The 24,755-nt window shown below is 42.0% G+C and overlaps 1 protein-coding gene and 1 pseudogene across 2 annotated transcripts; both read right to left on the reverse strand.

The window, feature by feature from the left end:
* Positions 1–11,854: 11,854 nt before the first annotated feature.
* On the reverse strand, positions 11,855–15,257 carry LOC143682943 (uncharacterized). Of its 2 annotated transcripts, none has more exons than XM_077159314.1 (2): positions 14,535–15,257; positions 11,855–12,199 (listed from the first exon to the last, which is right to left on the reverse strand). In XM_077159314.1, the coding sequence occupies exon 1, from the start codon at positions 15,114–15,116 to the stop codon at positions 14,634–14,636; it is 483 nt and encodes a 160-aa protein (XP_077015429.1). In that variant the 5' UTR covers positions 15,117–15,257; the 3' UTR covers positions 11,855–12,199; positions 14,535–14,633. The 2 variants fall into 2 exon arrangements, with proteins under 2 accessions (XP_077015429.1, XP_077015428.1); XM_077159313.1 differs by having other exon boundaries at positions 13,972–15,257.
* A 1,364-nt stretch (positions 15,258–16,621) lies between these two features.
* LOC143683419 (small ribosomal subunit protein uS2 pseudogene) lies at positions 16,622–17,543 on the reverse strand (annotated as a pseudogene).
* Positions 17,544–24,755: the final 7,212 nt, after the last annotated feature.

The following is a 24,755-nucleotide window of genomic DNA, read 5'->3' on the forward strand; positions in this document are numbered from 1 at the left end:
GAGAAGAAGGAAGTAAACTGTATTTACCAAAGACATGATTCCATACATAGAAAATCTTACACATCTACAAACATGCTACAAGAACTAATACGAAAATTAAGCACGGCCACAGGATGCAAGTTCTATATACAAACCAACTGCATACCTATGCACTTGCAATGAATGATCAGAAACTGAAATTAAAAAAAATACCATTCACAACAACGTTGAACAATGGAAAAGAGTAGGCATACATTTAACAAAATATGTTCAAGACATACACATTGAAAACTACAAAACATTGCTGAAAGAAAAGGAAGTCCAAAATAAATGGAGATACATAACTGTTTAGTAGCTTGGAAGACACTAAACTGCTAAGATATCAATTCTTCTTAAGTAAGTCTATACATTTCATGAAATTTCAATAAAAATCCCAGAAGGGTTTTAGAAATTGACAAGCTTAATCTTGATTTGATATGAAATGGAAGGGACCTAAAATAGCCAACAATATCAAAAAAAGCAGAACAAAGTTGGAAGACTTAACCTATTTGATTGCAATATTTGCTTACTGTAAAGCTGCAGTAATAAAGACAGTTAATGGTGGAAGTATAAACATGCTAATCAGTGGAGTTAAATAGAAAGTCCAGAAATAACCCTTCATATAAAGTCAATAATTTTCAACAAAGTTCCAAGGCAATTCACTGGGGAAAAAAAATTCTTTATAAAAATTGCACTGAATATCAGTTGAACTGGATATCCATCTAGAAAACAAATGAAACCCAGTGCTTATTTCACACCATATATAAAAGTTAACTCGAAATGGTTTATTGTCTTTGCTATAAAAGTTGAATCAATAAAACTTCTAGTAGAAACCACATGACAAATCTTTGTGACCTTGGAGTAGGTAAAATTTTTTATAATAGGAAACAGACAAATTTTTTCTCATAGAAGAAATAATTGACAAATTTGTCTTAAAATTAAAAATGTCCAGTCTTTTTTTTTTTCCATTAAGAAAATGAAAGGGCAGGTCACAGACTAGGAATACATATTCGTTATATATATATATACACTAGGAGCATATGCTCCTAGTATATCTATCCATTATCCATCTATCTGCTACCTGCCTACCCAGGTAGCCACCTGCCATCTGTCTATCATGGAAAGATGCTCACAATCACTAGTGGTCAAGAAAATGCAAATTAAGACCACTATAGACCTATTAAAATGGCTAAAAGGACTGATAGTACCAAGTGTTGTTTTTGGATGTGGGGCAACTGGAATGCTCATACATTCTTGGTGGGAAAACAAAATGGCACAGCCACTTTTGAAATATATTTGTTATTTTCCTAGAGGTTTTATTCATAATAACCTCAGATGGGAAAAAATGAACTAATATAGATTATCAAGTGAATGGAAAAATAAAGCAAGGAATATTCATACAGTTAAAACTACACACAATAAAAAGAAATGAACTAATCCACATTGCTTGGATGAATCTCCAAAGCATATTGGGCAAAAGAAGTTGGCCACAAAAGACTACATATTGTAAAATTCCATAAATGATATTTTAGAACAGGCAAACAATCCTTCCTGAAAAAAATCAAATTAGTGATTGTTTTAGGGGGTTCTCTGGAGTGATGGTAATGTTTTATGTCTTGATAGATTTGTGGGTTACACTGGTGTCAACACTTGTAAAAGCCAATATCATTTTACCTTTAAGGTTTCTGTACTTCACGTATAAATTTCCTCTAAAAGAAAAGAATAAGGAACTGTAAACAAATATTGAACTCTAGCTAGTGCTTTCCCCCCACTGGTAGGGATTTGAAATTCTGAAACTAATTTTTTATCCTAGGCTTGAGCAATGGATAAATTTATTGAGGATAATGTGAGCTAGTTTATCCTCCATATATTTGGAAGATAAACTTACTGTTGAAGAAGAGTTAGAAATAATGAGAAGCAGAAGGCTAGACTGTACCTGGCGGGGTTGGAGCAGATTGAAATTGAAGGTATGTGGAATACATGATTTTATATATGAATATATATGTGTTTGTTCATACATATTAATATAGATAATATAAATATGAATCTGTATATATACATACAAATATTTCCAAGCCTATCTACTGAAAGGGCTTAGAACCAATGATATACCAGTAGCAATAAGCATATATATGTCCATATTTTGGTTTCTGATAATATTCTCCGTTAACATAACTTGTGGATTGATACAAGATGACAATAGCATATTTCTTGCCACAAAAAGTAAGGAAATGTTCAAATAATATTCAGACACACTTAAAAATCCACTGAGCCAATTCAAAGGATCTCCCACTGGCCAAATCTAGAACAAAATGGGGATCAAAATAAGTAATGGCTATAATGGAAAGTAATCAATTGAAAAAGATCAGCTGCCATGAATGTATACTGAGATAAATATGAATACATAAGTATGTATTCATAAAAATACATAAGTATGTATTCATAAAAATGAATACATAAGTATATGGGGTATAAGGAGAAAACTTTACAGTAGGAAAACAACAATTGATACAGAATGAATGAAAGAGCTAAAAAATAAACAATGGATTCAAAGACAATTGGTTTCATCTTTATGCAGAACAGAATATTTACATAGACACAAGGTATATTCCCCATGAATTGTTTATAAATTACAAAAATATACCTTAAATTTACACTGGAGAAACGTGGCATATGCCACCGTAACAAAGTAACCAAAATTAGCATCCTCAATATTGGGACAAACTGATATCATGCATTCCATTAGGATATACTGAAAAGGATATAGCACCACTTCTGTGATAGTCCTAACAAAAATGCATATCTGAATCTAATCATAAAGACCTTCAAACAAAACTGCTTTTGTATCCTCATTGTTAAAACAAATACCATGCTATGGGTTGGCTTAAACAATGGAAATTTACTGGCTCACAGTTTTGAGGCCAGGAGAAGTCTAAATTGATGCGTCATCAAGGGGATGCTTTCTTCCCGAAAACTAGCATTGTAGGACTGGTTGCTGGTGATCCTTGGTGCTGGGTTTCTCTGTCACGTGAATGCATGGTTGCCTCTCCATTCTCTTCCGTGTTCTGTCGCGGTTCTGGCTGCTCCCTCTGTGTCTTTCTCTCTCTAAGACCTTCCCCGTAAGGCCTTCAGTAATAGGATTAAGACCCATCCTAAGCCACACCTTATCTAAGGTAACCTCATTGCAAGGTCCGATTTACAAGGGTTCACACCCATAGGAATGGATTAAATCTAAGAACACATTTTTCTGAGGTACATAGTTAATTGTACATAGCTAACATAAAACCTAAACTTGAGAGTAATTCTGCAAAATACCTGCTCTGTAGTCCTCAAAAGTGTCAAGCTTATGAAAATCAAGAAAAAAACTGAAGAATTGTTCCAGACTGAAGGGATGGAAGAGATACAATAGATTCTGAACTAGGACTTTTTTAAAAAACATTTTTTATTGTGAAATATAGCATGTATACAGAAAAACAATAAATGTCAAAGAAGATTGTTAACAAGTAGTTAGAGAACAAATTTCAGAGCTCGGTATAGGTTACAGCTCCACAATTTTAGGTTTTGCCCTATAGCTGCTCCTGGACATCGAAACTAAAAAAAATATCAGTCTAATGATTCAGCAGTCTTATTTGTTCAATCCTATCTGCTCTGTTATAACTCCACTTTTTCCTTTGATCCTTCTCCCAATCTCTAGGGATATTTGGGCTATGTCCATTCTAACTTATTCATGTTGGAAAGGTGTGTCAGCAAAATGGGTAAGGGGATGGAACTAGTTGATGTTCTTAGAGAGGCTGTGCCCTCTGCAGTAGGACTTATCTGACCTAGGAACCATCTGGAGTTTCTAGGTCTCTGGACATAGAATCATCAGATTTTTCAAAGATGAAGAACGTTATTGGGACAGTTTGCAAAACCTGAATAAGTTAGATGATCATATTGCATCAATGCAATTTCTGATTTTAATTGTTGCACTTTATTATGTACAGGAGTATTGAATGTGTTTGTAGGAGATACACACTAAAATATTCAGGGTATTGAGGCAATGGGTTGATAGCATTCTTAAATGGTTCAGGAGAATTATTCTTTGTACTATCTGTACAACTTTTCTGTATGTTTTAGAATTAAAAAAATCACAGTAAAATAGGCCTTATATAGATGGAAATACTAGTGGTCAATAAGTGGAAGGGTCAAAGGACATGGGATGCATGAGTTTTTCCTTTTCTTTCTTTTTCTGCAATGATGCAAACGTTCTAAAAAATGATCATGGTGATGAATACACAACTATGTGATGATATTATGAGCCATTGATTATATACCATGTATGGACTGTATGTGTATGAAGATTTGTCAAGAAAAATATTAAAAGATTTTTTGGATGTACGTTTTCATTTTTCTTAGGTGAATACCTAGTAGTGGAATTGCTGTGTCAAAGGATAGGTGTATGTTTAATTTTATGAGATTGTCAGGCTGCTTTCCAGAGTGGCTGTGCCGTCTTACATTCGTACCAGTGAATGGGAGTTCCAGGTGCTCCACATGCTTGCTTCACTTGATATTATCAGTCTTTTAAATTTCAGCTCTTCTGGTGGGTGTGATGTCACATGGTGGTTTTGGTGTGCATTTCCTTGATGACCAGTGATGTTTGGCATCTCTTCATGGCTTCTTGGCCATTCATATGACCTCTTTTATGACAGACATTTCTGTCCAGTCTTTTGCCCATTTTAATGGATTGTTTGTTTTCTTGTTGTTGCATTGTGGGATTTTTTTTTAACATATTCTAAAGATAAGTCCCTGGCCAAATAAACATACTGTGAATATAAAAAAAATAGGCCATATGTAAAAGAACAAGAATTGGAATGACATTGAACTTCTCAGATGTCACAGTAGATGCTAAAGATAGTGGAATAGTGCCTTCAAAATTCTGAGGGTAACTGCTATTCATCACAAAATTCTGTATCCAGATAACTTATTAATCAACATGAGAATATAGCCCAGAGTTCAGAAAGCTTATCTGCTCTATTGGAAGCTAATCCATTCTATCAAAATGAAGGAATAAAAAAATTACATCCATTGGCAAAAGTAAATAATCAAATGACAGGGTTCAGGTTCTTTAACTAAAGAGTTAAAGAGGGGCCTGAGGGTAGCAGAATTTGGGGTGGACAGAAGTATGCTAGGAACTAATAGTCTTTACTATAAGTCTTTTAAAAGAAGTACACATATTTCCTTAATGATGATTTTTAAAATGTAGATGAATGAAATACAGGAAAGTAAATGAGGAAATACGGAAGGTAAATGAAGGATAGTCTTCCAAAGCCTTTACAATAAAAGGAAAGAGAAAGCAGGAAAGATAATGAGAAAAACAGATGTGAAAGATAATGTTTTCTCTATGAATATAGAAGGAATAAGCTACAATCTGAAGGAAAGCCAGAAGAGAGGGTGATCAAATAAAAAAAACTAAAGAAGGGGATTTTCATCCAAGCTGGTACAAAGGAGATAGCGTTCCACGGAGTGAGAGAACGTTTATTGTCTTGCATGCCACAGACAGCCTTGATTTTTTTTCACCTATAGCATATACCAAGAGAAAATGATCCATAAATAGGATAAAAGGATTGCAATTCTTGATGAAGATTTGTAAATACTTCTGTGGTTCATAGTTGAGGGAGCTGAAAGAGCCCAAGCAGCATGGAGGGGCCAGCTCTGGAAGTGAACGTGAACTTTTTGTAGAACTAAGTCATATATTTGTGTGATAATTTTCTCCAAATGTTTTCAACAGCTTGAGCGTAGAACTAAATTTAGATTGAGATCTGTGCAATGGATGCCGACCAAGGGTGAAGTGTAAACTCTCTAGGTCTAAGCTGAAGAGGAAGGAAAATGAAATTTGCAAGGGTGACAAACAGAATTAAAAACAAAACCAAAACAACAATAACAAAGAACCTAGAGTTCAAATGTATTTGAACGGCAGAGTGGAACTGAAGGAGCAGACAGGTGAAGTGATGAGGTTGTGACCCAAGAAGAAATGAAGGGGTGGAGAGAACCACGAGGCTGGTCTGGACTATCTAAAAGATTTGCAGTTTAAAAGAAGCATTGGTGGTAAAAGAACACTGTGTTAACTGGGGGTCTCCAGAGAAACAGAACCAAGAGGAGGGATATGTATGTGTAAATATAATTTATGGCCATGGGGATTGGCAAGTCCAAGTAACGCAGGGCAGGCCACACATTGGGAACTCTGATGAAGGTTTCAATGAATTCCTCAGCAGAAGCCGGCTGGCTGAAGTAGAGATAGAAACTTTCTGATGCTGAGAATCATCAGGTCTCTCTTTGTAGCCTTCAGCTGATCAGATGAGACATCTCTCACTGCTGAATGCAATCTCCCTTTGTGTACTGTAGATCTAATCAGCCATAGATGCACTCAACAGACTAATGATTTAAATCTACCAAGTACCCTCACAGTAACAACAGACCGGTGCTTGCTTGACCAAACAAGTGGTACCCTAACTTAGTCAAGTTCACAATTGAACATAACCATTGTAGTCATCAATAGTCAGAGCTCCTTGTGTGACAGCGAGAGAGACAAGTAAAGATATCTAGGGAACATGGCACCCTCCAGTTGTCTTGGGGGAGTTGTGCTGTTTTAGAAGTCCTCTTTGCTGTGTCCTTGAGTTCTTGGTGATGACCTTTCTTGGATTAAACAAACTTCCACCACATGGAACTATCTGCAGGTGATAAACCACCTGCTATGAAATTGGCCTTTTCAGGTTTCTACCTTGGCACCAATATAATACCTTAGTCTTTCCTAGTAAGTTTGCATTTTATTTATGTTTTCCATTTCCTCTGCATTTCAGTGATAGTTGTCTTGGCACACAGTCCCAGCTGCAGAGCGCTTTTCTTTAGGTTTCCCTATTCGGGAAGAGTAGTCCCTGTTCAGGGATTTCAGTGCTATTCTGATCTTTCCACTGAGCTGCAACCCTGCTGCTTCCTTCAAATTGAAGTCACTGGGGAGGCCTTTTGAAATGTTGAGAAGACAAGACAACATTTTGTACATAGAGGATAAAACAAGCAGAAAGGGGTTCCAGAACCAGGAAGATACCTCGAAAAGGAGAGAAAAGTGAAGACAGTGGCAGCAGCGAAAAGGACAAAAGACAATCCATCAGATAGTTAATAAGCCAGCCAGAAGCTCAGAGACCAAAAGCATCCCTTTGTAGGTAGAAGTTTATCCACAGGGAGGGGAATTCTTGCCTCATAATACCCCAAAGCACCCCCCAAGTTACTACAGGTAATAAAAGTAGTAATACTTGATAAGTCCTTGCTGCGATAGAAGACAAGCTTGCAGATATACCATAAAATAATTGCAATCCAACATCAAAGTATAAATCAAAGCATGCATAATGTGCTTTTTATTTTAAACATGGATGTCAGGAGCAGTTTGTACCTCACCTGCTGCCCAAATATGTAACATTTTGGTCTGTTTAAAGAGCACAAAATTGTGATATTCAGGGGAGGTTATGAAAGCAAGTTGCATAGTAATAACAAAGGTGCAAGAGGAAAGTCCTGCAAAGCTTTGAAGTTCTGTGTTTTATCTTAAAACATTCTAAGAAATATTTTTCAGTCATTTCTTTCTTAGAAATGAACGGTATTTTAATCTGGAATACTTCAGCTGCCTGAGATGGCTGTAAGACATTGCTGAGGCTTGTGGACCTGCACTATTTAACCCCTTCAGCTGTAAGCAGCTCCTATCCCAGGACTCAGTCTCACTTGCTGCTACTGTTATCTGCTTTTACCCTTAGGGGACCCATGCAGGCTCGTTTTCTGGTTCAGGTAGCTGGGCTCCGCAGGTAGGCGGGCTCATCAGCACTGATTTTCAGCAGCATAGGAGACGAGGCTGCCTCAGCTCAGGCCCCGGCCTGGCCTCCTACCTTGTTCTCTGTCGGCATGGCTCCGGGTCTCCTGCCACTCTGAGGTCTGTCCCTCGGTCACCCCTGATGATGAGCCCTTCCACTTCTGCTCGTCATCTGCAGGCTGTTTGCTGGGATCTCCCCGACCCTGGGCCTGGCCTCACTTTCAGTATTTGTGTCTGTGCTCTCGAGTTTTCTTTGCTTTCCTATTCCCCTGGCCTTCTGAAATGGGGTTCTTGCAGCGCTTGTCGTTTGTGATTGTTGTTGGTTGTTCTCAGTGTGTCTCCCCTTCAGAACTTCAAGTTTAGAAAAGCAAAGAAGATGCCTGTATCTCTTGATTATTGTTACACCTTCAGTTCCTGGCCCAGTAATTACAGGTGCCAGGTAATGGTTAAGAGCTCGAGATCTGGAGCTAGACTGCTTTGGTTCACCTTGGGACACCTTTCCCCCACAGTGGCGTTAAGGCCTGGGAAGGAATGAAGGCTCAATGTCAAGTGCGGCCTTGACATCTAGAGAGTTTCGAAGGCTGATCGCCACTTCCTCTCCCCTACCATGGGTCAGCGCATCTTGCCAAGAATCCTCTCTGTCCTGCGGGCCAGGCCCAGTGCCTGCTTTCCCCAGGTGTGGTCTGTAGTCCCTTCCAGCCCATAGAATTATCCAGATCAGCCCATCACCTCCGCCTGCGGGAACCAGGGCAGTTCCTGGGGCTATGATACAGGCTGCCTACAGCTCTGCTGGCTCTCAATGTCCCCAAGGCCAGTGTCCTTCTCTGCCCAAGCTGGAAGGGGAGGGACTAGCAATCATCTGGGGAGTGTCGGGGCTTGTGTGTCCAACCAGCCCCATGTTTCTCCCTTACCACTAACAAAACAAACCCTTGCTCACTTGAGGGAATGTAGGCACTCAGTGTACTTGTCAGGGAAACGGGTATATTAATAAGTGTTTGCCTGAGAAGGAGGATTAATTAAGTTAATGTGCTTGGACACAGGACAGTGCATGGCACACATAAATAGCTATTAACATAGTTGCTCAATAAATATTTGATGAATTAATGAATGCCATGGCAAACCCCGCCATCAGCATTCTGGAGACAACACTTAATCAATCAGAACAGTCCAGCTGCTTTGACAATTTCTCAAATTTTTTCACACACTTTTCACTCATTGCTTCAAGCTTTATTATGTTTGTGTCAAGTCTACTTGTTTAAATATTTAAAACAGCAAAATGTTGTTAGTTTTTAAATCATTATAACTTGATTCCATGGATATCTAAAATTTTACATACAAAGTGCCTAATCATCTTCTCTGAAGTTTTACATTGCTGACTGTATTCGCTTCTTCTACGAACACTAATGCAGTGTGGAGAGCAGGATGCTAGGTTAATGTTTGAGTGTGTGTGTGTGTGTATTGGGATGCCTGTGTGCTGGGGGTGGAACTGCAACGTTAACGATGAAGAAGATGGAGTTTCTGCTCTATGGAATCCGGAAGTTTAGTAAAGGAGATAATCAAGGAAATCACTAAGCGAATCACGCTGCCCAGGCCCTGCCAGCCTGTTTGCACCCGGCTCCAGGAAGGCGGGACCTCTCTGTGTGTGTATACTTTTACCAAGGTCGGCATCAGCGTTAGACTGCAGGCTCCTCAGGTTTCACTTTATCAGTTTGTCACACACCCCATCTCTGTACACTAAAATACAATATGTTGCCGTAAGCACGATGTGAAAGGACATTTTTTTTTTCCTGAAATGGAAGTGGTGCCACAAAGCTACAGAGAAAGGTAAGTCTCCGGTGAGACTTTTTCCCTAAAAAGCACTTTGTGAGGAACATTTTAAGGTATTAAACAGAAACAAAAACAAAGGCAAGACCAGTGAGTGGAGCTGAAGCTGGCGCCGTCTCCATATTCTCTCATCCCGCTTCTTTTGGCCTTTTGTGAATCACTTCTTTGGGCTATTCATTGGCACCCCCACTTTGTTGTAATACTAAGAGAACTCCCCAAGGGAGAATGTGAAAGTCTGTGAGCAGGAGGGTGTGCTACGCATAAAAGAAAAAAGGAAGGGGTTTCGTTCAATATTTTCTTCCTCTAGATGTTGGCCCAATTCCTCCATCCTGTTTCCTTGCAAATGTCAGGTTGGGGTGCCCCACTCCCAGACAGCTCTGTGCATTGTCGGCCTTAATGCCTCGTCACTAATCCTCGTGGGTATGCCGAGGCCTCTCCCGGGATGAATGGGGCAGGTCACCATGGAAACATTTGTCTCTGTAGCTGACTCCCTGCAAGCCCTTCCCGGCTGGACCACATCCTGGCTTCCATGTGAATGACACTGGATAGAGTCACAAGTTTAGCCCCTCTCACAGGACCATCTTCTTTTGAAAAAGCTATTAAAAATATATGCCAGGGGGTGGGCCACAGTGGCTCAGCAGGTAAGAATGCTTGCCTGCCATGCCCGAGGACCCGGGTTCGATTCCTGGTGCCTGCCCATGTGAAAAAAAAAAAAAAAAGGATTAAAAAAAAATATATATATGCCAGGGAAATGGACCTCAGGCTCATGGTCAGAACACCACCTGTGATGTGTGTGAGTGTGTGTGCGGAGGGTGCTTTGCTACTATCTATTAATGCCTTTTAATAAACCTCTGTTTTTTCAGCTCCCAGTTACCGCACGGTCTTGTGGTCTCTGGAGATGTGCACTGGAAGGAAGGAAGTACCCATGCAGAAAATAAGCCAAACACCTGACCTACCACATTTCTGAAATGATCTGCCTCAGGAGTTGGTGTGGTCTGTCAGCCTGAATCACAGGGAAGTGGAGGGAAATAAAAAGGTCTTGGCTGGAGTTTTTTTCCCTGCATCAAAGAAGAAAGCAGGCAAGAGAACCCATGTAGAAAAATCACATTTGGGAACAGCAGACTTTTCACTCAGCCTTATCATGGGTAGGAAGGATATCAGAATATCAGCAGTCCTAGATGGAAAATTAGGTCCATGTTGGGAGATGGGGGCTTAAGCAAAATCACGTGAGGTCTCCAGGTATATTCCAGTCACCTCGCAAGCTGAGGAGAGCCATCTGCCACGGGTTGCTATGTTCAAAGTTGTCCATGAGTACACACACCTTAGCCCATCAGGAGGAGCAAGGCTGAGCAGGAAAAAGGGAACCATTTCTCAAGCCGGGGTATACTCGTTGGATATTCACAGAGGCTGGTCCTCATTCTCACTTATACTTTGGATACCAGACAGAACTGTTAAACTTCAGTGTTACTAATAATAGTCATTTATATAGCACGCTTTACATACATTAGCTCATCTGATTCTGTAAGCAATCATATGATGTAGGTAGTATGCTTTACTTCATTGAACAGGTTGGGAAACTGAGTCATGGAGCGATAAGTGATTTTCCCATGGCCACATACCTCTTAAGTGGCTGAGCTGGACATAAGCCCAGACAATCTGCCTCTAGATTCACTTATTGAACCATTAAGCTATAATGATGACTCTTGTAGAGTTACTCTCATTTTCATTCTTTCTCTCTCTCATCCTCTCCCCCTCGCTCCCTATCTCTTTCTCTCTCCCCTCCTTCCTACTACTCTGTCCCACTTTCCCCATCTCTTCCCTTGCACCCCCTTGCACTCTCACCCTCCCAGTGGGTCCTGGGACAAGGGAGTCTGGCCTTAACCAAACAAACATATAAAGAGGGGATGCTCATCTTTGCCTCCCCATCTCCCCTTCCCACCAAGCCTCCTTTGTCCCCAGTCCATGTCCTTTCTTTTCTGCAGGCTTCCGGTTCTCTCATGCTTTTTCCCTGTCAACATTTTTCTCAGGTAAGGATGAGATGTCTTTGAACTCATCCATCATACAAGTAATTCAATCTCTTTGCCTAGATTAGTGTTCTCATTTTTTTACTTTATTATTGAGGTACATAAAATATGACAAAAATACAAATGTACGTGTACAGCTTGATGAATATATATATGTATATATATATATACACACACTCATGAAAGCACTACAGATCAAGAAATAGAGCATTTCAAATACCCCAGGAAGTCCCACCGGATCCCTTCCTGTTCACTTCAGTATCCTGCACTCATGCTTTCATATCTACCTGCCTGCAGAGAGGCTCACTCAGGTCTGTCCTCTGCCAGGTGGAAGGCACCTGGCCCTGCAGGTGTCCACCGCGCCACTTGCTGGGTGAGTAAGTCTGTTGTGAAGGTCAAGTTAGCAGACGTCACTCGGCCGAAGATCTTCAAGCTCCGTTATGAGTGATAAAGATGATGTTTTGAAGTAGATTCCTATGTCTACTTCTCAACTGTTTCTGAACTGGGAAGGGGAGAAAGAGGTTTTTAGCTTCATAAACCCTAAGATCTTGGTGCTTAGCTGGGCTCTATAGACACGGAAAGGGACTGACATTTGGGCCCCAAAATAACATATAGGCAGACAGACTGTCGGTGGGCAGTGGCCTGAAGTTTTTGGCCCAGGATTTTAGCACTCGGAATTAAGTGAGTTTTTGACCTTGACCTTGAGGCAAGCAGCTATTTTTTTACAGTTAAGGCTGGCACTAAGAAATACAGCTTACTATTTTTGTTATGAAATATTTTAAACATACAAAAAAGTATATACTGACGTAATGAACCTTCCACCTGATTTCAGTAACTCAAAACAATTTACTATATGTGCTTTTGAAAAAAAATTCAGTTTAAATTCCCTTAGTCATTCAGATTTTTTTTCTCTTAAAACCTAAAGGCTCTGAGTCTAAGAAATAAAGAATGTCTCTTACTGAATTAAAAACACAACACAACACAGAGGTACCACAATTTAACTCCATTTTTTAAAAATCAGATGTGTTTTTCATCACATTGCATGCCATCTGCTAATCTAACGAAATGCTTTAATCTCAGATTGGTAAATTTAAAAGTTTGCTTCCTTTGATATGTGATTGAGGCATCTCCCCCCGATTTAGATGAGACCTCTGATGGGGTTTTGGGAGTAACTTCAGACCTCTGATGGAGTAGTGGGAGTAAATGCAAGTTGAACCAGACTTGGGTCTGGCCTGCATCACTTAAGTCATTTATCTCAATCTTCAGTGAGGAATGGGTCTTGGAATCTATTTTGTTCTTTCCCTCCAACCACACATACACAAGGAGCAACTGGGGACCCAGTCCTGGAAGACTGGGAGGCTACACCATGTCACAGAAAATTTTAGCAGATGCGGAATGAGAAGAGCAGCACAAGCATTTTAGAAAATTGCTGAACGGGCCTAGAGGGGACAAAGTTACTGCCAGTGGAGAGTTAGCATGAAAAATCCTGTGTTCTGAGGGAACATGTCCAAAAAAAGTAGGAAATTGGAACTTTAAGGGAAGACACAGACAAACTGAAGCCTGTTAAAGGGCAGCCAGGCAGATTAGGTTCAGGCACGGGTTTGTTACTGTTTTGGTGGGTCAACCAGTCAGGGTTGTCCAAAGAAACTGAGAAATTGAATTCAGAGGATGGACATACATATTAATACATATACATGAACACACATACTCACACATACACATATGCACCCCCATACAGATACACACACATGCACACATGTACATATGTATACCTATGTTCACATATACATAGAAAGAGATTTAAGGAACAGGCTCACGTGATGGTGGGTGCTGGCAAGTCTGAAGTTTGTGGTGCAGGAAGCAAGGTGGAGACTGGGGCGGGGGCGGGGGGTGGTAAGCTGTGGTCTAGGAACAGAATTTCTTCTTCTCCAGGAAAGCTCAGTTTTTGCTCTTGAGGCCTTCAACTGAAATTGAGGCCCACCCACTTCTAGGAGAATAATCTATCTTACTTCAAGTCAACTGACTGCAGATGTCAGCAACAGCCATGAAGTATCCTCACAGCAATACCTGGATGAGTGTTTGATTAAGTAACTGGCTCCTACAGCATAACCAAGCTGAGAGGCAAAACTGACCATCACAGCTGGATTATCCCGTCTAGGATGGTGGCGTTCCGGGAGGGAATTCTGATGATACACAACTCACAGATTTGATGCACTTACCCCAGTGTATTAGTTAGGGTTCTCTAGAGTAACAGAATCAACAGCAAACACTCACAAATATAAAATTTACAAAGGTGTCTCATGTGACTGCAGGAATGCAGAGTCCAAAATCCACAGGGCAGGCTGTGAAGCCGACGATTCCGATGGAGGGTCTGGACGAACTCCACAGGAGAGGCTCGCTGGCCGAAGCAGGAAGAGAGCCTGTCTCTTCTGAATCCTCCTTAAAAGGCTTCCCGTGATTAGATTAAGCATTACTCACTGCAGAAGACACTCCCCTTTGGCTGATTACAAATGGAATCAGCTGTGGATGCAGGTGACGTGATCATGATTTAATTCTAACAAATGTCCTCATTGCAGCAGACAAGCCAGCACTTGCCCAACCAGACAAACAGGTCCTTGGCCAAGCTGACACATGAACCTGACCATGACACCCAGAGTTCTAAAAAATATGTTTGAGAAGCAAATGGATAGTCATGAAGAAAGATGGAGAGAGAAACTGAGAGACCAACATGTTGGAAAAGAAATGTCACTGAAATCCTGCAAATGCACAGGGCCCTACACAAGGTAGAGAAGAAAAAGGACCATCTTAAAAGAAAAGGACTTAACAAAAGGACCAACTTAAGGAACAGGCCGGACTGCACGCCTTTGATTATCCTGAAAGGCCAAGGAACCGTCTGGACTTCTCGTTGTGGACGGCAGGTCACTCGCATCCCCTTTTCAGGAGTCCCAGGCTGCGGCTGCTGGCCGAACTCCAACTCCATCAGCGTCGGCGCGGACGCGTCTCCCAAGACAGCAAGACGCGGAGAAACGGTCATGCACTTCAATTCCAATGACCGTTATTAACGCCCAAGGACAAGATAATCTGACGCCAGCCTTACACTCCCGGGCTTGGCTTGCAAAGAAACGTAGCACTTGATTTTCCTCCGGCTCCGCGCCCTTCGCGCCCGTGTCTGCGCCTCCTTTCTCGGCGGGCCTCTGAAGACCTGCGCTGAAACGCTGGGCTGGGCATAATTGATACAGGGGAAAAATAACGAACCAGTAAGCGACGGCGTGGTCTGGAGCGAATTCACGCAGCGAGCCTGACCCGGCCCAGGCCTGTCCTGGGCACACACCCCCGCGCACACGGGCCGGCTTCTCCGGCCTCAGAAGCGGGCCAGGCCTTCCGCAGGGTCCAGTCCCGTCCTCGGCGCACACCGCCATCTCCGCTGAATAAAAAGCTCAGAGACACTTTCACAGAATGTCCGACTCTAAACAGCTCCTCGAGGGGCCGCTCTCTCCCTCCCCCGGGGAAGCGCCGAGCAGGATGTCGCCGCGCCCAGGGAACCCGGCCAAGGCGGGATGGAAGACGGCGTGGGAAGGGACAGCCAGTGCGCAGGCGCGTGGTGGGGCGGCGATGGGAGGGGGCAGAGGTCGGGGAGGGCGAAGGGGGAGGGGAAGGGGAAGGGAGGGGGAAGATGGGAAGGGGAGGGGAGGGAGGGGAAAGTAGGTGAAGGGGGAGGGGAAGGGGAGGGGAGGGGGGGAAGGGGAAGGGAGGGGGACGAGGGGAAGGGGCGGGGAGGGGGAAGAGGGGAGGGGGAGGGGAAGGGGAGGGGCGGGGGAGGGGAAAGTAGGGGGAGGGGAAGGGGAGGGGAGGGGGGAGGGGAAGGGGAAGAGAGGGGGAAGAGGGGAAGGGGAGGGGAGGGAGGGGAAGGTAGGGGAGGGGGAGGGGAAGGGGAGGGGAGGGGGAGGGGAAGGGGAGGGGAGGGGGAGGGGAAGGGGAGGGGAGGGAGGGGAAGTAGGGGGAGGGGGAGGGGAAAGTAGGGGGAGGGGGAGGGGAAAGTAGGGGAGGGGGAGGGGAAAGTAGGGGAGGGGGAGGGGAAAGTAGGGGAGGGGGAGGGGAAGGGGAAGGGAGGGGGAAGGGGGGAGGGGGGAGGGGATAGAGGGGGCGTCCCGGGTGGTCACGCGACGGCGGGCGTTCTCCTCAGCAGCCCCACGCGGGCGCCTCCGGAGAAGGAAGCGGCCGCGGTGGGGTGACCGAGGAGCAGGCCGGTGAGAAAGCGGCTGCCCCTGACGCCGCGCGACGGCGACCCGGGACGCCCCGGCTGCTTCCGCGCCCGCAGCCGGGTGGGCGGGCGTCGTCGGGGCAGCAGGGCCGGGGCCGCCTCCCGCCCTCCGTCCGGACCGGTCAGCCTCCCAGGCGGGCGTCCCGGCGGGAAGGAGCCCTCGCAGGCTCCTGGCCTGGCTTGGAGCCGGGTGTGGTGGAAATGCCAGTGCAGGGCAGCAAGAAGTCGTCGAGGGCCCCAGATTCCAGAACGTGGCAGAAAGGACCAATGAGAACCTGAGGAGCACGAGATCAGAGAGAGACTAGGAAGACGGAGAAGGCTCGGGAAGGACAGGCGAGGTCCGGAGGGGAGGAGGCCAGCCCTCCAGCCGGAGCTCGGGACTTGTCCGGTGGCCCTGCCTGCGCCGCGGGACGCTGAGCTCCCTGACATTCCTCCTGACTCCAGGCGCCTGCAGCCAGGCTGGACCCAGAAGGCATGGCTTTCCAGGACGTGGCCCAGAACCAGCAACTGTCAAAACAGGAGAGCAGCCTGATGCTTACAAATCGCGTCTGTGAATTGTCAGCCAAATTTGGCCGTCCAGTGTAATGCCCCTCCCTTTTTATTTAACTTACAGAAACTTGTTTATTTTCTGGCAACTTGTTTATGAGCCTATGCAAGAACAGCTTATAACCACTCAGTGGTTGTTCCTACCCGCTCAGTGGCCTGAGCAGTGGGAGCTGCAGACCAGTCTTCAGTTGCAGGCTGAGCACTCCAGTCTTCAGTAGGGAATGGCTGAAGAGGCACGGAGGGTACCTGTATGTTTTCAGACCAGTTTGCAACCTCGGGTTGAGTAGCAGTAAGTCAGGAGCTGGAGCAGACCATTTGCCCTGAAATTCCTCCTTGGTCACAGCCTTTTCAGCAGCAGCTTGCTCTTCCTTTTCAATGTCTTCAAGATCTCTGTAGAAGTAGAAATCAGGCATGACTTCCCCCGGGTGCTCACAGGAAATGGTGCCACACATGCACAAAACTTCCTGGGCCAACATCTACCACATCAGACACACTGAGCAAGCTCACTTGTTGCACGGGATGGCAATGTCCACACAGCACAGAGGAGAATCTGTGTTACACAGTGCAATGGTGGGCAGGTTAACATAGGTTGCCTCTGTGAGAGGCTGGTGGTCAGCCCTGGGTTCAGTCATTACCAGAAGACATGGCTCCCGAAAGGCTGCCTGCATCTGGTTGGTGAAAGTTCCAGGAGTGAAGCATCCAGCAATAGGAGTTGCTCCAGTGACAGCAGCAAACTTTAGCACAGCCTGCTGGTCTGTACTCCTGGAGGATATGACACTGACATCAGCAGCATTTTCAATGGCAACAATAGCACGAGCTGCCAGCAGAAGCTACTCCCACGTCCTCTTCAGGTTTGTGATGAAGACACCATCACTTTTCCTTTTGTAAATGTACTATTCCATTGGGAAGTCAAGGTTGGTGCCACCTAAATGGGTTCCTGCTGCAAGGAATTTGAGGGCATCTTCCTCCTTCATCTGCAGGACATCAAGGGCTCCGGGCATTGTTTAAATTTCCCTTTAAGTTCTGACAGGAGCCGAGGACAACGGCAACAACCTCTCTGGGTAGCACGGAAAGGAGTTGTAATGCCCTTTTGATAAATAAAACTCTTACTGAAGTAGCAGCAACTTAGATCACTTAATGAATATTGTGATAATACAAACTAGTGTATCTTCTCATCAGGACAGCTGGGGTGCTTTGGAGATAATCCCTACCCCTTTACCCTAAATACAGCTGAAACATTCTGCAGTGGCTTGCCATTAGGGTATTCATTCACATAATGTTTTTCTATTAGAAATTATAGACTCTTTTTAAGCCTTACAAATATTTAAAAGAAATTAAAAGGGTATATTAATGTCTACAAACACCAAAAAAAAAAGAGAAAAAGCCATCGAATGTCAATGAACAGCTCTCCTTTCCCCTAGCCACATGTTTCCCTGCCCAGGGACATAAGCTGTGGGAACACGCCCCATCTACTAGCCCTCTCATCCACCTTCGCTTCGAAGGAGGGATTTATCTGATTGGTGAGTGGATTAGAGTTCTGCAGAGAAACAGGACCCACAGGTAATCTACATGTGTGAGTGTGTGCAAGTAAATGTGAGATTCATTATAGGAGTGGCTCGCAGGACTGTGGAAATGGACAGGCCCAGACTCTGTAGTGCATGCCGTGAGCTGGGAGCTCAGCGGTGACGTTGGACCTCCCAGGAAAGCAAGTTGGAAAACTCCCATGAAGGCAATGGTGAATTCTCTAGGAGAAGCTGGATGGCTGAAGTAGGGATAGAAATTGTTCTTTCTCATAACTGAAATCATCAGTTCTCCTTTTAAGGCCTTCCTTGAATCATCTGCTCTCTGTTAGAAGTATTGCATTGGTCTCTGCTTTTTGCCATCTGATAAAGACCTTGCTCTTGTGTGGGAAGTCGGCAGGTTTCTAGCTGAATCTATGACTGCTGGGGAAGGACGTAAATTTACCCATTTTGGGGGCACAGTCCTAGCAAGCTCACTGTGCCAAATAAGTAGGTCAGGGTCTCCAGTCTGCTTTGTTAGAAATGAAGATGATGTTTTAATATCCGTCAGTCTATTTGATACTGAACTTTAATTGTGGAAGAAATAGATATTATTTGACAAACCTCTCAACAATATTCTGCTTTAATCATGAATGATCAAATAGAATTAAAAGAAAATATTTGCTGCAAAATAATAAAGAACCAGTAATGTGAATATAAGAATTAGGATAGAGTAGGTAGGTGGACAAGGTGGGGCACAGAGTATATGGTCTGATGTTTCTCAGATGAGGAAATTGAAGTGTAGTAAGGGTGAGTGACCACAGCTAGGGAGAGGTGGAGCCTGGATTCAGTGAGTACTCACATCTTACAATATCCTGGGAACTTACTAACATAAATTTGGTTCTGAACTTCCTGAAAGATAAAACTTTGTTATCAGTGCTAACACCTATTTCTTTCATTTTTCCTTTATGTATTAAGCTATATTACCAGAACAAAATTTAATAATCTAATGATGTCTTAGAAAGATCCTGTCAAAGTGTACTTCAAAAAGTTTCCCCCAATTTATCCTTCCACTAACAGTATAATTTTAACCCACTTGTCAAAATTCACTGTTGTCACTTTACATTTTATTTTAATCAGGATAGGATGTGTCATTTGTGGTTACAAGCAACCCCCAAACCTCAGTGAGTTAAAACAACTTAGATTTATGTCTTACTTAAGCCACATATATTTTTCAGACTGGCTGGGGACTTTACTCTATAGCATCCTCTCTCTGGAACCCCACCCAGGAGAGCTCAAGAGGATTTTGTATCAGCAATTAAAGGTTCTGCACCAGGAAGTAAAAAAAATGTTACTTATGTTCATCAGCCATTAGCCATAATTAGTCACATGGCTTAATCCAATCACAAGGAGTCCAGGAAGTGCACATTTACAGTCTACCATCTATCAAAAGGAAGAAAGCTAAAAATATTTCATGGCCAGTACTGGGATTGGTGCATGTTTTTACAGATTTCATAGCTAAAAATGGCAACTTGCCTTAATTTTCATTTATAGTACAAGACAGGTTGATCAGTTTCTCTTTTGTGAATTATTCATGCCCTTTTTGTCTTACATGTTAAACTGAATGTGATGGTGGAATACAGTGGAAAAGTAAGCTGAGGAATTTAAGTTGTTTTCATTATCAGCAAAGATTATCCAGCCCCCCCACCCCCAAACCCCCCCAAAGATGTTATATATGGGGAAATGATCACTTGGTCTGTACCACACTACAAGCAACACATCTTAGACTTTTTTCAACAGAGATAGTGACTAGTAAGTGTGGTTGTTTACCTATGCTTGATTCAAATGAACATAATATAACATAAGCCGTCTACTTGACTGTGGTAGTTAGCTTCAGTTGTCAACTTGGCCAGGTGAAGGCACCTAATTCTGTTGCCGTGGACATGAGCCAAAACTACGTGAATTTCATCTGTTGCTGATTACATCTGCAGTCGGCTAGGAGGTGTGCCTGCTGTGATGAATGACATTTGACTTAATTGGCTGGTGCTTAAATGAGAGAGCGCGATATAGCACGGCCCAAGCAGCTCAGCACACCTCATCTCAGCACTCGCAGCTCAGCCCAGGGCTTTGGAGATGCAGAGAGAAATCATCCAGGGGAAGGTTGTTGGAACCCAGAGACCTGGAGAGAAGGCCAGCAGAGACCATCCTGTGCCTTCCCATGTAAGCAAGAACCTCAGATGAAAGCTGCATTTCCTCTGAAGAACTAATGAAATAAATCCCTTTTTATTAAAAGCCAATCCGTCTCTGGTGTATTGCATTCGGGCAGCTAGCAAGCTAGAATACTGACATAGTCTGTTGAAGGTACCTCCTTCCCATGGTATATTTGCTAGGCTTTTTTCAGTTGGAAGTGATGGAATTTCAGTACAAACTAATTCAATAAACCGAAATTTATGGCCTCAAATAAAAATTACAGGGGTTTCCTAGATTTAAGAAAGGCTGGATCTGTGTGGTCAAATAATAATGATCTAAAACCTCTCTTCTCTCATCTCTCAGGTCTCTTTTCTTCTGTGTTCATTTTGACTTTTGGCATGTTTTCTCCACATGGCTGCAAAGAGAACTTGGGTAAGCTCCAAACCAATATCATCCTTATAATTATCAATATCAATGAATAGAGTATGACCGCTCTTTGCATTTCTTTATCAATACTCAAAAACAAAACAAAACGAAATGAAATGAAACCAAACCTCTGCTTAACCTTGCTTGAGAAATATGCCCAAATTGAACCAATCTTTCTATTCATGGGGATGGAATAGAATAATTGGTCAGTATGGGTTGCACCCTCATTCCTATAATGCTGGATTATATTATTTTCCTGTGATGGAATAGGTGGGGCCATTTGACCACCCAACTACAAACTCTGGAATGGAAATAAAGTCCTCTAGAGTAAAAAAAAGTTCCATGACCTGTAGAATGGAGGATGTTGAATATAGAATAATTACTGATGCCCCCTATAAATGGAGAGTCACAACTCTTCCTTGGTCCCCAAATCCATGATCTCACAGGACTGTTCTGGAAGCAGAATTTCTTATTTACCATAGATTTCTTATCATAATTGTTCAAATAATTTCAAACCTTAGCTTCAACAACCATGATTTTGCATAGCAAAATTTTGCAGCAGAGTATATTGTTTATAAAGCTCTGCAGTCAGTCAATTCTGGTTTTGGTGTGATAACTGAATTATGTAGCCAAATAAACACATTTTCTTAATCTTAACCTGAATCCCTGTGGGTTAAATAGGTTCTGTTGGAGATGTTATTTTTAGTTGAGGTGTGGCCAAATGAATCAGGATGGGTCTTAATTCATTACTGAAGGACTTATAAAGAGAATCAGGAAGTCTCAGAAACCAGAATTATTATCAGAAAAATTATCACAGAATTTTTGCATGTGTAAATGATAATGATAAATATACAATAAACCAAAGCGATTTATGTGCAACACTGCTAGCTGGGAGAAATGAGAGAAATTTTAAAAATGAAATACAAGAAATGAAAAGGTAATTAAAAACAGTTTTTTAATGCTTAACACATTTAATGAAATTTTTAAATTTATGTGTCTCCTGTTTATAAGAGTAAGTTTTGCTACTTGTAAAGAAACAACAATATTTCTATTGTACGGGACTACATTTTATAAATTTTTTTAAATTAACAAGATTATCAAAAATTTACCATGTTTACCTGTTGTTTTATACAATTTTTATGTTTGCATTGTGTTTCCTAGTATGAATATGATGTAATTTGTTTACTCATCCTTATGAATTGTAAATTTAGGTTGTTTCTAATTTTTACAACTATAAATAATTCATAAATGCTTTTATACATCTCTGACAATACCCTTTGCTTTTTTTCAGCTGTGAATATACTCAGCATACAATCAGCATATTGACTTATTCAAGTCAATATTTAAAGTGTTAAATAATAAAGGATCAAAGATGGAGTGTTATGAAACAGTGTAAGAGGCAGAGATGTAACCAGGGAATCCCAATATTGCCAGCAGCCAGCATCAGAAAGTTACAGACTCCAGGAGAAAGCACGCTTCGCCAGCATCTTGATTTTGAACTTCTTCTGCTGTCAAAACTGTGAGTCAGTAAATTCCTTTTATTTAAGCCAACCCATTGTTTGGTATTTGTCATAGCAGCCAGGAAACGAAAACAGATTCTGACCCCATTCATTTACAGCTAACATTCCACTGGGAAGTTATTTGAGTCTACATTTCTTCATCTATAAAATGGGAATACTGAGAGTAGTTTCTCCTACTTTTGTTGTAAGCATCGTTTAAGTTAATTCCTATGAAACTCAACACAATTTTGAATATAGTAATAAAAATAGTAGATCCATATACTATTGTTAGTGCTCCATCTGTTATGATTATTATTATTATGTGTAAGTTGTCCAGCATACCTAAATTACTTAAATTTTGCTAAATGATTCGGAATTTTAGTGTATTATCTTTAGACTTTATTATTGACATGCAAATGAAGGTGATGGATATAACATATTTCAAAAATATGCTAGAGAGGATTTCAGAGAAAAAATTAGAAACATGACTTGCAAGATTCCACGTATCCTAATGTTGAGCATATTGAAATTGTTTCCTATGTCATAACAAAATGAAGATATCTACTTTGCGGCTGGAACTTCAATTCCATACCTTAGGACAGGGGTCAGGACAATGGCTGTTAATGAAGGAATCATTTGTGTGTTGAGTTAAAGCTGTATATACCCCAGAAAAATATATTCTGAAACCTAATATATTCCTGTGGGTATGAACCCATTGTAAGTAGGAACTTCTGGTGAGGTTAGTTCAGTTAAGGTGTGACCCTCCTCATTTAGGATGGGTCTTATTTCTATTACTGGAGTCCCTTATAAATGGAATGAAATTCAAACATAGGAGGGGAAAGCCACAGGAAGCAAAAAGCTGAAGATTAGTGGAACCCAGAAGAGAAGGAAGAGAACAGGAAACGCTGCCATATGCTTTGCTGTGTGACAAGCTAAGATTGAAGGATCACAGCAGCCAGCCAGAGAATGCCACAGTTTTCAGGAAGAAAGCATCGCCTCGATGAAACCTTGATTTGGACTTATTGCCAGGCTCAGACTGTTAGTGAATAAGTTCCCATTGTGTGATGCAATCCAATTCATGGTATTTGCTTGAGCAGCCTAGGAAACTAAAGCAATACATTGAGGTCAGAGAGTACAGATGGAGAAATAGATTGGGTATTTTTTCCATCATAAGCAAATTTTAACAATAAATGTGCTACTGTTTAATACCAAAAGAAATTGCATACATTTTTTTTGAATTTTTTAGAAATAAATCAAGAGGTCTGTCCACAGTGCTTGCCATTTTTACATGGCTAATATGAAAGGGAACTGAGGCATAGCTGCCCCTTTTAGCCATATCCAACTCCTCCCTCAGGGAATTGAATGCGAATGTGTCCAGGCTGCCCCTTTCATTTGGGCTGCCTTGTTCCCCTACGAAAGCATTTGAGTGAGACCCTTGATGAAGTTTATAGTTAAGGACGGTGATGTAGGTGAAGCTGCTGTATGCAAACAGAAGGGAAGGGGGCCAAGTATGGAAGTGGGGAGAGGATGAGGAGTCACTCAAGGAAGGAGAAGGGTCATTTAGTTGAGTGAGTAGGATCACAGGAAGAGTGCAGTATCACTACAGTCAGAGGAGGAGAGAGTGTTCACTAAGGGGGAGTGGTCCACCTGTGCCACATGCCCAGCCACCTGCTAAGTTGAGTGAAAATAATCTAATCACTTTGCCAATTGGAAGGTCACTGATGACATTATTGAAAGTAGTTTCATGTGATGAGACAGAAATCTACAATGCACAGAGGAAGTGAGGATGTCTTTTTTTGCTGATTGGGTATGATGCTTTTTTATTACAGAAAAAATGTATTTATTGACTACGTGGGAAGAAGTGAGTATAAAAGTAGGTGCTTTAAACAGAGTAGACATAGAAACAAACAATGGAGGTTGATTCCAACTGAGATTGAGTGAACAAAAAAATAAAAATTTAAATAAATTTTATTTTAGGGCAGTTTTAGGTTTACAGAAAAATTGCACAGAAAATACAAAAATTCTCATTATAAGCAAATGTTTACTTACACCTATACATGTACATTTTAAGACATGCTAGTCTTGAGGTGAGTGTCACATGACTTTAAAATGGAATTCATTGATTGATCGTATGCAGCTACAAACAGATTTCTATTTCTGTACTCTCTAGCCTCACTACCCAGTCTCTCAAACAGGAGCCTGTGAGTCATTTTTGCACCTCTCTTTTTCATCACCAGATTATTCCTTTTACCTTAAGTGTACTTTCCATCAAATTAGTTGTCACCTCTTATTGACACTTCTCTTAAATATGTCGAGCCTTTATCATTACTCCTCTTAATCAAGGTTCTCCTTTCGTGATGATAAGAAGTGTAAAGCTCTTTGAGGATGAGACTCTTTTTATTTCCAATTCAACGCCTAACTGTATTTAAAACATAATATTCAGTAAGTTTTATGGTGTTGAATTAAATGAATTAAACAGAGCACCAGGCTGTTCCATGTTTCCTTGCCTTTACATGAACTATAACCTCTGCCCAGAGTGCTCTTCAGTATGCGTTCTCTGCCTCAGAGTGGATGGTCTCTTTGAATGGCTAGAAGAATTACTGCCCATGTGAAACTGCCCCTACTTCATCTACTTAT

Source organism: Tamandua tetradactyla, chromosome 5 (genome assembly GCF_023851605.1).
Source record: "Tamandua tetradactyla isolate mTamTet1 chromosome 5, mTamTet1.pri, whole genome shotgun sequence".
Lineage (NCBI taxonomy): Eukaryota > Metazoa > Chordata > Mammalia > Pilosa > Myrmecophagidae > Tamandua > Tamandua tetradactyla.

Bases quoted from the DNA above. Each gene is read 5' to 3' on its own strand.
- LOC143682943 (XM_077159314.1), bottom strand. From the start codon at position 15,116: ATGGCGGTGTGCGCCGAGGACGGGACTGGACCCTGCGGAAGGCCTGGC.